The sequence below is a fragment of the Eumetopias jubatus genome, unplaced genomic scaffold, assembly GCF_037043125.1.
Source record: "Eumetopias jubatus isolate StellerSeaLion01/CBP00866 unplaced genomic scaffold, mEumJub1_p1.0 scaffold_4, whole genome shotgun sequence".
In the NCBI taxonomy this organism is placed as follows: Eukaryota; Metazoa; Chordata; class Mammalia; order Carnivora; family Otariidae; genus Eumetopias; species Eumetopias jubatus.
The window spans coordinates 14,846,307-14,861,260 of NW_028274810.1; the positions used below are offsets into that span (position 1 = coordinate 14,846,307).

Sequence of the window (14,954 nt, forward strand, 5' to 3'; positions counted from 1 at the left end):
GACTAAAGTCCCCAGAAATGGGAAAGAAAGAATCACCTTTCTGGGCTGGGAGAGTAAAATCCTTCTTTAGTGACTAGGGTGAGGAACCTTGAACCTCAGTTTCATCTAAAGAGCCATGAAGCAAGTTCCTGTGTGGTCTGCAGAACTTGGACAATGAGATGAAAAAAAAAAGAAAAGAAGAAATTATAGAAAAAAAAATCAACAGGAAAGGAGTAAGAAGAAAATAAAAGTTATCTTAAAAAAGATTTCTTTTTAGAGTTGTGTGGTTCATGTGGACTGGTCCTTGGTAATATGGTCCATTAGTATCTGTAAAGAAAGAGACTGGTTGGTTAGCACTTGGGTCTTCCACATGAGAGATCCCACAGAGAAAAATCAGAAACAGAGGACACTCCCCAGGGTCCCTCCCCGGCCCCAGTTGGGGTTCCCTACAGCCATTCCCCACGGATCATTCTTCCCTGTGCTTCCACAGGGTTTCTGGCAATGACATCTCTGGTTTCATTTCCTGCTTCCTAATAATATAAACCAGTGGTTTTCAACCCGGACTATACATTAATCTAGGGAGCTTTTACAAAGTAAGTCTGGGCCCATGCCAGACCAATTGTATCAGAATCTCTGGGGGTGAGGCCCAAGCTTCAGAATTCTAGAAAACCCTTACTCCTTTACATCTATTACTAGATATACAATTTCTCTGCCTATCTTGTTAGTCTGGAGCAGATTTCTTGTACTCTTCAAAATCAGGCACACCACTTTATTTAAGAAAGCTGGCTAGCATACTTGTTTAATATTGGGTAAAAGAGCTTCTCACTTGTTTTCCCCCCAAGTTACCTGTAATAATTGGGTTTGAATGGCCCATTTTTGTTGAGTCCCAGATATTTTGCTTGGTCATCTGTCAGCTCTGTCAGGTGGGCATCAAATGATGGCAGGTGCAAGCTGGCCACGTACTCATCTAGGAAGAACACAGTGGCAGGGGAGCAGACTCCATTTCAATCTGCCTCTCAGGGCACAACCTCCCCCTATTTTTCTCCGAAGCTTTTCGAGAAAAAGGACAAGGAATGGAATAACTGTGAAAGCATCTATAACTCGAAATAATTGCTTAAAGAAACCTCAAAGTTGCCCCTCTGGCAGGGTACTTCTCTCTGTACAAGCAGAATGCATGTAGAAAGCCATCTGCCAGGGTGACAAAATGAGGTGGACTTGTACCTCCCCATCATTCTCCAGCCAAGCTTATGGCTTTACCCCAGTGGCCAACATGCTATGTATGACTCTCACCTTCCTGCAGCAACTTCCTTAAATGAATTACAAACTATGAAACAAAGTAGACACCAATAGCTCAAAAGAGCTTTGTGTCATTAAGATTTATTTTGGGGGGATGGGTTAGGCTGGTGATGGGTATTAAAGAGGGCACAGTTCTGCGTGGAGCACTGGGTTTTATGCACAAACAATGAATCATGGAACAGTACATCAAAAACTAATGATGTAATGTATGGTGATTAACATAACAATAAAAACAAATTAGAAAAAAAGATTTATTTAGAATAACATCCATAAAGACCTCAAATCTTAGGTTCATGGATTTCTAAGGCAGCTGGTACAAATTTATTACTCTTCCATAGATACTTCCTGGGTTTTACTTTTATGAGTATGAATTAAAGAAAAAAACAACAATAATCTGAGGTAAGCTGTTGGAGGAGATGAGAGTGAGAAGTCTTTCAGCTTTAATTAAGGGGTCAGGGGCTGACCAATTATAGATGGGAGGTGGGTGCCACTATTCAAAAAGGGAAAGAACCAGAGATGATGTATTACGCCACAGGAACAAAACACAGCTGTCCCCCAGAATATCAGGAGTTTGCATATTTGTAGACAGAGGACGGATGATAAAACCTAGATCTGTTTCTGTTTCTCTCGTCTCGGTCCCAGGCTGTAGTCACTGGTGGTGGGAAGTTTACTAAACTCCATATGGCTACTAAGAATAAGAGTATCTACCCTAATCCACTGTGCTAAGCACGTTTACTCATTAGCTCTAAATCTTACTACAATTCTGCAATGTATGTAATTATTACTCTCACATTATTGATAAAGATACTGAGGCTCATTAGAATTTGTCCTGAGGTCCAGAAACCACGAAATGCTAGGATGCAGATTAGAACTCTTGACTCCAAATCCAATACTTTCATTTCAATGATAATCATTTTACCAAATCATGCAAAAGACTGGGGATCAATACAGGTTCCTACTGTTTCTCGCTCACCCATTTTCTTAGGAAGCAGGTATACGTCTTGTTTGTATCGTCCCTCGGGTGCATTATAGAGTTCTATCAGTGCCAAAGCCTAGGTTGGGAAAAGAGGATCAGAAGACACAAAAACCCTTCTTAGACAGGGACATAAAAATAAAACTAGATCTAACAGGGTCTTGGGGTAGGTACTATAGTGATCTATCATAGGGACAGCTCCCAGGGCTTGGCCTGCAATAAACACCACCATACATCGTAAGAGAATTTGCTGCTGCTATCGTTTAGTTCCTAATAAAAGAGCAGACTAAATACAACTAAGCTGGAACCCTACATTCTCAACTAACACAGCCAACTCAAAGGGACACAACACTGACTCTGCTTGACTGACGACTCTTTTCTACACTCAAGAAGGCCCATCTTGATCACCCGTGACCTGAAACCAGTTGAAAAGAACATAGCAGGGCACAGTCTCACTGAACTCTGACCAAGGCCCGGTTCCACTAATATCAGGGCAGGAGAAGCAGGCATTTGGTCACATACCTGTGTTGTAGCTGTGATGGACAGAACAAAGGTGGGAACTGTGGAGCAGCTCAGGTTGAGCAGACGACCCTGAAAAGGTAAGAGAGCCCTGGGATGAGCTGTGCTCCCCCCTCCGTCTGATTCCAGTGTCATACAAGCAAAGCAAATGCAGGACAGGACTCAGTTGGTAGAAAAAGAATTACAGTTCCAGATCAGGACTCTAGATTGTATCTTATTTCCTGTAAGCCCATGTGAGTATGACAAGCTAAAGCAGCCGCTGGGGTAAAGAAATAGTGTGTTACTTGGAAAAAGGTAGATTTTTTGTTTTTTGAGTGGTTCTACTTTAGGGACCAGAAAGTTTAAGAACTATATGTCTATCCAAAGATGGAGTTCAGGGAAACGTGGGCCTAATGCTTTTTCCCCACCTCCCCCCTCCGCCATGGATCTAACGACACTGCCCTCCTGTGTGTGTACCTCTGCCAGGAGGACGACACGTTTGCCATCTGGCCAGATGACATGGTCCACCTGAGAACGCACGCGCTCCCATGTCAGCTCTGGAGTGCGCAGGCTGGTCTGAAAGGAAGACGGCACAGTTGACGGTGGCTATCACAGGAGGGGAAAAAGGCCCTGCAGCAAATCAACGAGGGAAAACTTACCACATCAATTTCCGTGTTGGAGTGGCCCATATTGCATACGATACAGCTGTTTTTCATGCGGTCCAAATGCTCCCGTGTCACTACATTCTTATTTCCTAAAGGTAAACAAGAATAGCCGAGGAAAGATGCTGGGGAACAAAGGTATCGACTGGCTTCCAGTGAGAACATGGGAAAGAGGAGGTCTGCTGCATTAAAGGGCATGCATCCTTTGTGAGAAACGAGTACACTGCGTAACAGCTCTTTAGGCTCAGTGATCTGGTTTTAAGATTCAACAGTATAAACAACCATCAGGTGAAAAGGCTCTTGGTTCTGGAAAACATGTTAAGGTTCTGATAGCTTATTCTGGTTCTGGGACTTTTCCACCAAGCACAAGGTCTCACCTACTTTATCTGAAAGTCAGACCACTTTCAAGGTTTGGCCTGAGAGTTACCAGTCCTCCACGTACACCAAAGCACTGATACTTACCCGTGCAAGTTATTACGACATCAACTTGCCGGATGACTTCATTTAGCTTTACCACCCTGAACCCATCCATGCTGGAAGAAAAGGAAGGAACAAGATGAGCAAAGCAAGGAGACTGTGGGACAGAAGCTGGTCACAAAATGAGACTTGCTAAATTCCCTTCTGAAGTCAGGTCCAGTGCTACCTTACAGGGGTAAGTGACAAGCTGTGCTACACTACACACTGGCCTCTCGGACTATCCGAGATTCCATTCAGGAAGGGGAATGCCAAGAAGCTCTAGGCGTGCCCTGGGGTTACAGTGGAGGGAACAGAGCCATCCTCATAGCTTTCTCTTCCTTTGAGAGATTCCTGCAAGGAATGATTAATATAATCAATCGTAAACTCTCAGAAACACAATCTTACCAGGCCTGCAGAGCACAGATGGGGTCGATTTCTGTGATGTAGACAATGGCTCCAAGGGCCTTGAGAGCAGCACAGCAGCCCTTCCCCACCTGCAGAGCAGAAGAAAGAAGTAGGGGTGTCAGGTCTATTAAGGCACGGGTACTAGGGCAGGTAGGCTCTTCGGGAGATGGGAATTAACCACCCTGAAATCACCAATCCTCTAGTGAGCCCTTGCAGGGATGCTCCAAACCAAGCAGAGCTTAAACAGATCCAGATTATGCTGTAACCCTCAGTCAGAGAGGTGATTTAGCAGACATTCATATTTCATAGCAAGGGCTGGGGCTTGGGATGGTAAAAGAAATGCGGAGATCAAATAAGTGTTACCATTAGGAAAACAAGACCAAGGAAGAGCAACTGTTAACTTCTCATAGCTTATTCCAGAAAAACCTCATTAACTCCCATTTGAGATGCATCTAACTCAAGGATAGCCCAGTAGTTCAGGAACCATCATGGGTCACTGATGACAACACAATCTCCTTCACCTAGTCTAGGTTTGAGATAACTACATACCACTTCGGATCCCACCCTTCGCTCTAATACCAAGTCACTTATGTGGCTAAAATGCTACATATTCACTTGAATTAAGTCTCATAAAAGGTAACTGTTACGGTGGGGGAAAGGGCGGATGATGCCAACATGCCATTCCACAAAATAGTGTGGTGAGATCTGAGAACTCAATTGATTTTGTGTTTCTCTATTCATAAATCTGAATAAAGCACTTTTGTTATTGAGATCCATTATCTCAAAGCATATTTTAACCCCACATCAGTGACCACACTGACAGCACAGATCTCCTTCACTCAACATTTCTAGTAAGTCTACGAAAAGACACACTGAGGCCCAGCTATTTACCTCACCATAGCCACACACCACCACTTGTTTCCCACCAAACATCACATCTGTGGTCCTCTTCAGGCTGTGGAAAACAGATAAGGGCTCAACTTAAACATTATTAGCCCAAACACAGTCCCTCTGCACAAAAGCAAAGTGTGAGGCAATGCCCCACGAGAACTCCAGCTGGTAGCTGGCTGGGCTCAGTATGACATGAACCCCTCTAACGAACCTTTAGTGGCAAAGGAAGACCACGAGACAAGACTGGCGTGATATCAGACTAACACTGCAACCCGACCCAAACCTGTCCCCTTAGAAGTTTAAGTATCTATACATTTCAACCTACCCATCCAAAATAGACTCTCGGCAGCAGTACAAGTTGTCAAACTTCTGTTTGGTAACAGAGTCATTGACATTCATGGCTGGAACACAGAGCTTCCCAGCTTTGGAGAGCTGATACAGCCTAAAGGGAGAAGAAGCCACAAAAACAAACAAAACCAAAGTTAGCTGGTAAAACATACTACCTGGTGAAATCTGCCTAATTCTCTGCGAGCTCCATGCTGCCCACCCCAGCTGTATTTACTGCCCAAGGATATTAGTAAACAAGGTCATTTCCTTGTCATCCCTCCTCACCTCTTTTCATTTTCTCTCCCCCTGGGCCCCCGCCCTTTTCTTGGAGAGGGAAAAAAAACCCTTTCAACAGAAGAAATGGACTTCTCTTCCATAAAAGGGGATGTATTTCCTTAGACCAGCATTTTCTCAATTAAAAAAAAAATCAAACATGCCTACTTCTGACAAACAAAGATTATCAATAACTCTGCTTCGGTTCCCTATGTGTGCATGTGTGAGCATGTGCAGTGTGCCCCCAACTGAGAAACACTCTTTCAGAGAGAGATCTTTCAGGGTTTTCGACAAGCCAAGAATATTTTGCCCAGTTTTACTTTTTGTGGTGTGTATGATGTATAGTTTTACAATAGGATTTTTTTTTCATATTTCAAATATAAAATTATAATACAATATTGAATACAGTTTTTCCAGATATATTCATTCCTACACCTCCCAACACTGGTTGAGACTCACAGTGGAATAAGTGGGAAAGAAAAATGTGTGAACTAGAACCTGAGATAACTTCCTTTTAGGATCTCCTGGATTCTTCAGAAGTAAACACAGAGAAGGTTTTATCTAATGAAGGTATTCCCATTTAGTTACAAGTCTGAAACACAGCCCTCGAGCCTAACGGAGAGCAGGAGAGTTTGCTGAGGCAAGGACACAAGGGGCAGCTACTCCAGAATCTGTTACCTGTGAACACCAGTCACGCTCTCTTCCACAATGCCTCGGATCTTCTTAAACACGTTTGGATACTTCTTATAAACCCAGTGGGTTAAGTCTCCCCCATCATCCAGGATCTATAGAACAGCCAGAAGACTTCTATGGGCATTCAGGCTGCTAGAGCTGGGGGGAACTTTGAACCCACTTTCTGTACTAGTAAGAGAGCCCTGTATGTTTTGGAAGAGCACTCCTCAGAGCTCCTTAGAGCAGGTTTAGACAGTGGAAACACAGTCAAATCTGTTGGTGTAGAATGGTTAAAAGGATTCCTAAGTTTGTTCTTGGCTATAGTGAAGAGTATGAGGCTAATCACAGACTCGTTTTTAGTCTAGAGTCTTGAAATATATAGCTCCGTGGGATGCAAAAGGAGAGCTGGGGCAGGAAGGAGAGAAACCAGAATTCTACCCCAAAGAGGAAGCACATTATTCCTTTCTATTTCACTCTGCTGTGTTTGAGCCACATGTGTTCACTTTAGTCTTACCCTTCCCCCACCTTTCCATTCAGTACTCAGACCCATTCTGAACAGGTATCAGCCAAACACTTTGGCAACAAAGTAAGTATATCAGAACATACATCCAAAACATATTTAGGGAACCATGCTTTGAGGGGAAAAAAGGGAAACAAATCTATGGTCAAAGTGTAGGATGAATATACATCATTACCATGTTAGCTTGCCAACCATCCATGTTCACACAGCGGTCAATACACCACCAGAAGTCATCTTCCGACTCGCCCTTCCAGGCAAACACTGCAACTCCTGTAGGATGGGAACAGACCAGCTGATTCCTCCTTCTGGGAGTTTGCTATCCCAATACCACTTCCTGAGATCCATGTGAAGAGAAAAAGGCTACAGAAACTATGATGGAACGGAAACAACTTCGAAAGGGCAAAAAGTCAAAATGGCACCTGTAGTTCAGAAATCGGTAACAAATTTAAGAGATTTTTATTTTTAAAAATATTTTGGAATTTTAAAATGTTATTCTCTTTGGCCAATTTTATACTTGGAACTCTACCTCAGGAGATAAAATGAAATGGAAACCAAAATAAAGTTGTTCACTAGAACATTATTTGTATTAGCAAGAATCTTGAAACAACCGAAATGTTCAATGTGAGTAAAACAGTGAAGTAAAATCACGTGGCCGTGATTATTACAAATGATGCTTTCAAGAAGTTTTCAGTGATATGGAAAACTCCTTCTGAAAATGTTATGTTTTAGGTTATCAATTGTATATTGAGATTTATTTATCTCTGTAAAAAAGTGAATAGAAAAAAGGAAAAATGTGTAAAATATTATCCCTGTGAAGTAGGATTATTATTATTATTCTGGAAACTCCTAAATTTTCTGCAATAAACACAAGAACAAGGAAAACAAAAGTATTATAAAGTTGCTCTCTGAGGATCCCAGGGACATGGTAAGTCCTTCAGAAACTTCACGGTGATTTTCCTCTGAATATTTTTACAATAAAAACCGTTTCAACCTAAACTAAACTTATAAGTAGTCCATGTATTTTCAATGCAATATCTAATGAGCTACCAATCTAGAAGGCACTTCTTGTGTTCCCTCAAAAGTGATGAGCTTTTGGTGAGAAGAGACCAGCTGAACTCATATACCTCATACAGTTTAATACTCCTCCTCGTTCACTTACCATTAGAATTAAGCATCTCCCCATGTATTTATAATTCTTTTCAAAGGTCATTCTTAATGACCATATGATATTTCATCAGGGATATGGACCTTCATTTTATTACCCATTTTCTTCCTGTGGCTATTCTTACTACCCTCCATGTTTTACAGCCCCTAGACATACGTGTAACTGTAAAGACAATTTAGATCCAAAATATTCTATTTAGATAATTATTTCAAGGCAAAGTTGGTGAAAAAAGCTAAACTTACCAGCCTCAGCCAGGGCTGCAGCCACTTCATTCTGAGTGGAGTAGATGTTGCAAGCAGACCAGCGGCACTGAGCCCCCAGGGCACAGAGTGTCTCAATCAACACCTAGATAGACATTCAGGAAGACAGGGTGAGATAGAGGAGGGCCAGGTAGGAGCGGCACACAAGAGGACAATACCCAGCAACTCTGCAGCAACTAGTGCTACACTGGGAAGTTACAAGAGGATATGGTCCTGCGAGGTAGCCTACTGGCATCTAACTTTACCCAGAAGATGTGTTCCTAAAAGTCTTAACATTTTCATTAACAGTCATATTTTTGCAGATCTAGACCTCCCCGAATCAGGTCTGTTAAACATAGGTTATAGCTACCCACACAGAGTAGAAAACCCCATTCCTGTGTAATAGGAGGTCCCACCTAATAGTCATTAGCATTTGGAGATTGGATAGATAGGGAAGGAAAAGCAAGAAAAAACAAATTTCTTTTCTCCCCTCATCTGAAGTCCCTCTTGTGTCTCCCAACAAACTCACCGCTGTCTGGGCTGTGATGTGTGTACAGCCCACTATTTTAGCACCAGCCAAGGGCTTCTCCCCCTGAGCACGTTTCCTGAGTGAAATCAGAGCAGACATGTCTGTGAAAGAACAGAGGATTTGAGCTAGGTCTGCACTAGCAGTATTATCAATTTCTGCCCCAGCAACATCTAGGGGTGGTCTGGATCTGTTGAGATACTACAAGATAAGGTAGAAACACTCTAAGCAAACTTCCATGACTGGCGGCTTCAACAGCAGAAAGGCAGTTGGGGAGTTGTCATCCAATGACTTGGAAATGTCTCTCTTCCTCCACCATTTCAGCCTTCTATGCAGAGGACTGAATGGAAAATGAAGTAAATTCTCACATGTGGTCAAAATGGAGGGGGAAGTCTTATTATTCACTAGGGAGGAGAGGGAAGTGGTTATGGCATTGGCTAATGGACTCCTCTATATAATCATCAAACCAGGAAGGAAGACTTCACCCTCAGCAGAAGAGCACTTGCTGCTTTTTCTATAGTGCCTAACCCCATTCTGTCAGTCTGTTTGGTTTCCGTACTTCCCCCCAGTAGACAGCACGCCTTCAGTGTGAAAGTAATAAGAGTAAAAAGACCTTATCAGGAGTGGGGTGGGTGGGGAAACCAAGATCTAACAGACTGTCAGTCACTTTCACTCTTGCTCCAGCAGAGGGTGCTAAGGACCAAAGACCAAAGAGACCCTGGTCACCACATCCTTAGCTGAAAACCCTCCCACATCTGCTGCTTCTGGGAAATGTGGGTCTCTGAGATTGGCAGCTCTGGTAGAATCCCGCAGACCTAACCACCATGTAGTGATCCGGGACTTGCTGACTCCACAAGGAGATCTCCAAATATGGTGTCATGGGGGAGGAAAACAGAAACTACTCTGTGTCATTACTACGTGCTGAGAACAGGAAGCAAGGAGAACAGAACCCTGAGGCTCAAGCTGCACACAGAGAGATGTGCTTATACAAGAGTCCAGAGTGCTGAATTTTTCGAGGCGACTTTCAAGTTAGCTTTCAAGTGAAAGCTGTCTGTGGATCCTCATGACCAGCAAGTGGGTTGCTTCTGGTCCCCTACCCACTCCCTTTCTTTACCTTGCTCTGCAATCTCAATCTCCCGGCGTCCAAATTCTGCCTGCTTGATGTTCTTCACACAGAAATTGCTGCTGCCCTTGGAGTTGGTTTGCTGTTTCTCTCGGGGGGAAACCTCATCATCAGAGCTATCGGTGTAGGATGCAGCTAGAGCCAGGACAGAAAGAAACAAGGATAGAAAAACCGCAATGGTCCCAACTCCACAAAGTGCACTCCCCAAAGGACTCTCATTTAAGTTAAGCAAACTCGGAATTGGGAGTCACCTTTTACATCACTCTCAGCTCTACTCCTTCAGAGTCTAACAGATGAATGAAACTGCTGTGGCTCTTTCAGTGTTTTGGCCCCTTCATCCACCCTGATGATCCTCCGCCATTAGTCCCTGTAACAGAAGCTATGGATCCCACTCTTGCACCACCTCTCGGGGTCCCAGCTAACAGAGGCGCTTGGTCCCAATGTGGACTGGAACCAGACACGGCAAAAACGCAAGAATACTTTAGCGCATGTAAGGAACACCATCTCTGTAGAACACTGGTTCTCAAACTCAAGCATCTACAGCATTCATCAGAATCACGTGGAAGGTTTGTTAAAATACAAATGGCTAGGCCCCACCGCCAGAGAGTCCCACCCAGTAGGTCTCAGGTGGGGCCCAAGAATTAGCATTTCTAACAAGTCCCCAGGTGTTGCTGCTGCCACCGTTCAGAAGACCACACTCTGAGAACCACTAAAACGGATGACAGTGATAAGAGAATCTTACAAGGGATTTTACACTAGGTTGTGCTCAAGGAATACAGAAATGGAAAGAAACGACTCAAAAGGTGAGTAGGTAGCTCTGGTTTTACTGTCAGCCCTGAGATCACTCAGTATGTTCAACTTTAAGGAAAAAAAAAGCAGCTTCATATAAAAATGTCCTTTCAGACGATATGCAGGGGGACATACAATAATCACTCCCCTACTCTCAATTCACTTCTTTTCTCTCTGAATCGACCAGTATTTCTTCTGTCTCTGCCAGTGCATCAGGTCTCTCTCGCTGTCTTCTACACACTGCTAGCTAACACAAATACTCCCAAAGGTATCTGTCCCACCGGGACAATTTAACTAGATCATAAAGCTTTTTTTTTTTTTTTAAGATTTTTATTTATTTATTTGACAGAGAGACACACAGCGAGAGAGGGAACACGAGCAGGGGGAGTGGGAGAGGGAGAAGCAGGCTTCCCGCCGAGCAGGGAGCCCGATGTGGGGCTCGATCCCAGGACCCTGGGATCATGACCTGAGCCGAAGGCAGACGCCTAACGACTGAGCCACCCAGGCGCCCCTAGGTCATAAAGCTTTTAAAAATGCTCTGATAGGCTCCTGTTAATACATGGACATCGAGATCTTTGAGAACTTCGCCAAAGCTTTCTTCACTCACTCCTTCCTTCTTCCTCTTATAGCCCAGTTTTTCACAATTAATTCTCTCTTAGCTGGAATCGGTCTGCTTATCACTCCCACTCCTTGGCATCTTTCACTCCTTTCATTTGTGACAGCCATTATATTTGGAACCTTTCTTGCACACATGCCACGGTGACTCTGAATACTCATCTATTTCAGTACTTACCCTGTAGACCACAATTTGCTCTTATCTGCCTATCTCACCCACGCTGGGTTATCAATGGCACAGAGCAGAGGACACGTTTTTTTAAAATGCATTTACTTGTTGTTTTTTTTTTTACAATCCATTCACCTCAAGCCAGATCCTTAATGTTAATAACACTGTACAAACAGTATTCTGGTAAAGTCATTCATGGAGACAGCAAATCTCTTTGCTGAAACTAACAGCAATCTATGACCTTGGGCAAGCCTCTTAAACTCTTAAATGTTTCCTCAGTTGAACAATGAGGGGGCAGGGTTAGATCAGATGCCCCTGTGGATCTTTCAGTGTCTCTTCCACTAGTACTCAAATCCTAAATTCTACATCCTTTTCCACATTAACTTTCCAGTACTCCCTCTGAAGTTGAGAAGAACACAATTAAAAAAAAAAAAAAAAGGCCTACTTATATAAGGTTAAAACAGGAGAGCAGGACTAAAAAGAAACAGCTGGAGCCACATTACCATAGTTGAACCTTTCCTACTCCAGAGGTGAACAGGGGAGGACACTTCAACATAAAGGGTGACCTAGCAAATAAAAGGAGCCCAAATATTCATTCTTCTTGTCACCATTCAAGCAGTCTTGGAGCCAAGAAAGAAAAAGACAGGTGGTGGGGTATATCTTAAACAACAAAGTTGGAAATTATGCTTCCAAAGTACACCTCTTTTTCAAGGCCCGTTCCGTCAGCCAAAATAGAATTGATTTTCTCCCTTTGTGATGTGGGCGGAGAAACGTGGGAATGGGAACAGGCCCAGTACTACCAAGCAGGCACTGGCCGCAGACCACACAGAGAGACAGCCAGGGGAAGAGAAGTCTCCAGATGACAAAAGCCTCCCCAGCTACAAGCCTGGGTGGGGATATTCCCATTGCCCAAGTGCTAATTATCAGCTTTCAGCAGAAAGATGGGGAGTTCTGATATGAGGTACTTTTAGATTCTAGATAAACAGAGCAGTGGGTAGAGAACTAGCTTAAGGCTCTGGACCTGGGAAGAGAGATCAGAGTGGACACGAAGTTCATACCTACCTGAACTGTAGCTGTCAGTGGAGGATTGGGAGATGGAGCGAGACAAAGATCGTCGGCCTGTCTTGGTGGGGAATTTGGTGAACTCCTGCATGTCATCAGCAAACTGGATTTGCTGTAAGAGGAAGACAAACAGTTGAAAACTTACAACAAGCATTCTATGAAATGTTCCATTTTTTAAGGCCATACATTTCCTTCCCTAAAACCTAATGTTATTATATAGCTCCTACTAAGCCAGCAACTCTCCCACCAGAACAAGGGTGGGCGGAGGCGACTTGCTGACTCCTCCCCAAATGCCAATTACTGCCTCTTTCCAATTGTAGAATTTTTTTGTTGGGGGGACGGGGAGAGCTTAAACACAACTTCTTTTAGCATTCTGTCCAAATTTCACAAATCTTTCTTCTCACATTCCATAAAGTTTTCTTTCCTCTTACAACCTTGACACACATTAAGCTCTTTACCCTTCCTCCCAACTCTACCAAAAAATAGCACAATCTCATAGTGCTTCTGCTTGTTTTTTGTTCCTTTGTTTTGTTTTGTTTTTTCCCAGAAGATCCTCTTGTAGCACATTCTTATCCTAAAATCAGCAATGGTCTTGTTGTTTGAAAAATTATGGAGCTGCCTTGAAATGGTAATGGGCACTGGGGTGCCAATTCAGAGTCCAATCATACCTATACTTCACAAAGGCAATGTAGTATGCGCAGAACTTTCTACATCCAGTAAAATACTTGCATACAGTAAAGAAAGCAAAATTAAAAACAAAAAAATCTCTGCACTCCACAGTAAAATCCAACTAATTAGGACTAATTTGAAGGAGAAAATAAATGACTTGGTAAATTCTGTATTAAAAGCTTCTTTAAATGAAATACACCAGAACTAAGTAATTGTTTGAAGGATACTTGGAAAATTGGCTTTAACAAATGGCAAATACCTTACAATTAATACAATTTACAGTCAAATTAATGGATGCTTCTAAAGTGTATGAAAACATTTTCTTCTATTAAATGGTTTAAACCTTCCTCCTGAACTCTTTATTTAAGCTCTGATAAACCCTTTAAGATATAAAATAAGCTTTAGCCTCCTGAAAAACAAAACGGTTTGAGACTATGAATTGAGATTCTCCTCACAATCTGACTAAATCTGAAAAGGTTCCCACGGAGAATCCATTAAGGTAAGTCTTTAGCAGGGATCTCTGGAAATATAAAAGCTATTACAGATTAAAAGTCTCCCCATAATGCTAGCAACGTGGTTATACCCACTTTGAAGCCAGGAACAGTAAACTGCCCATCTGTTACAGCTGCAAAACATCCCCCTCCTCTGACACATGTGCCCTCCAGCTAGGGTAGCATCAGCTAGCAGTGTGAGAATCAGGCTTAAATGTGCAACACAGAAGAAATAAGTAAAAGGGACTCACCCTAAACAACATACATGGCACCAGAACCTGATTAACAAATACCTTTATACATCCTAAGCAGCTTGTTTAGTTTAGGTGCTAAAACTTAAGTAGTTTAAAATGCTAAAAGCACAGCGCCTTTCAGAAAAACCAACCAACCAACCAACCCTACTCTTGAGGGGCACCTGGGTGGCACGTTTGGTTAAGCGACCCACTCTTGGTTTCAGCTCAGGTCGGGATCTCGGGGTCATGAGATCGAGCCCTGGCTCTGTGCTCAGCATGGAGTCTGCTTAAATTTCTCTCCCTCTGTCTCTGCCCCTCCCCCCATGTGCTCTTTCTCGCTCTCAGATAAATAAATCTAAAACAAAACACAAAACCCACTTGTTGAAGTGGCCACAGGTCAGCGTCCGCCCTTCTAGATAGGATTTCCCACCGCATGTTCACATGACTTCTGCAGTCAGCAAAGCGAGTTTTAGTGAAGAGATTAATCCAGGACCAACGTAATGACTTTCAACCCAATATGCAGTTCTTTTGGTGGCAGAAAAAATACAGTCAAGAGACTGTCATGCCTTTTAACACTCCCCAGAGGCAGCCCTTCCTCCATCAGCCTCCTTGTTCCTGGCATGGGCAGTCTAGTCGGAAGCTAGTCTTCTCTCTTAGCTGTTACGATTCCCTCCCCTGTTCATCTTTTTTCAAAAGGCTCCGGGCATATTCCCAGACACCACCTACCTGGTGGTGGCGGGGGTGGGGGAGGGAAATGCAGTAACATTCGCCGTTTCTTAAATAGAGAGAGAGCTGGCTGTGGCAAGATAGAAATGTGTTTCTTCAGCAACCTAAGAACTAATTTAATAGTCATAATCCTACCTTGTATTAATGCAGCTCAACAGTAGCCTAAAGCTTAGCAAAATCTTTCCCATCTAAAAA

At 43.1% G+C, this 14,954-nt stretch overlaps 1 protein-coding gene across 1 annotated transcript in view; it reads right to left on the minus strand.

Moving 5' to 3' along the window:
- Positions 1 to 821: 821 nt before the first annotated feature.
- The window catches only part of AHCYL1 (adenosylhomocysteinase like 1), a 35,648-nt gene continuing 21,515 nt past the window's right edge, over positions 822 to 14,954 (minus strand). The window contains 15 exon segments of the mRNA XM_088022334.1: positions 822 to 946; positions 2,249 to 2,327; positions 2,771 to 2,839; positions 3,224 to 3,345; positions 3,348 to 3,500; positions 3,871 to 3,941; positions 4,270 to 4,358; positions 5,161 to 5,224; positions 5,486 to 5,602; positions 6,439 to 6,545; positions 7,128 to 7,222; positions 8,360 to 8,462; positions 8,886 to 8,986; positions 9,997 to 10,140; positions 12,641 to 12,752. Of these exon segments, the coding sequence (XP_087878460.1) occupies positions 822 to 946; positions 2,249 to 2,327; positions 2,771 to 2,839; positions 3,224 to 3,345; positions 3,348 to 3,500; positions 3,871 to 3,941; positions 4,270 to 4,358; positions 5,161 to 5,224; positions 5,486 to 5,602; positions 6,439 to 6,545; positions 7,128 to 7,222; positions 8,360 to 8,462; positions 8,886 to 8,986; positions 9,997 to 10,140; positions 12,641 to 12,752 (1,551 nt within the window).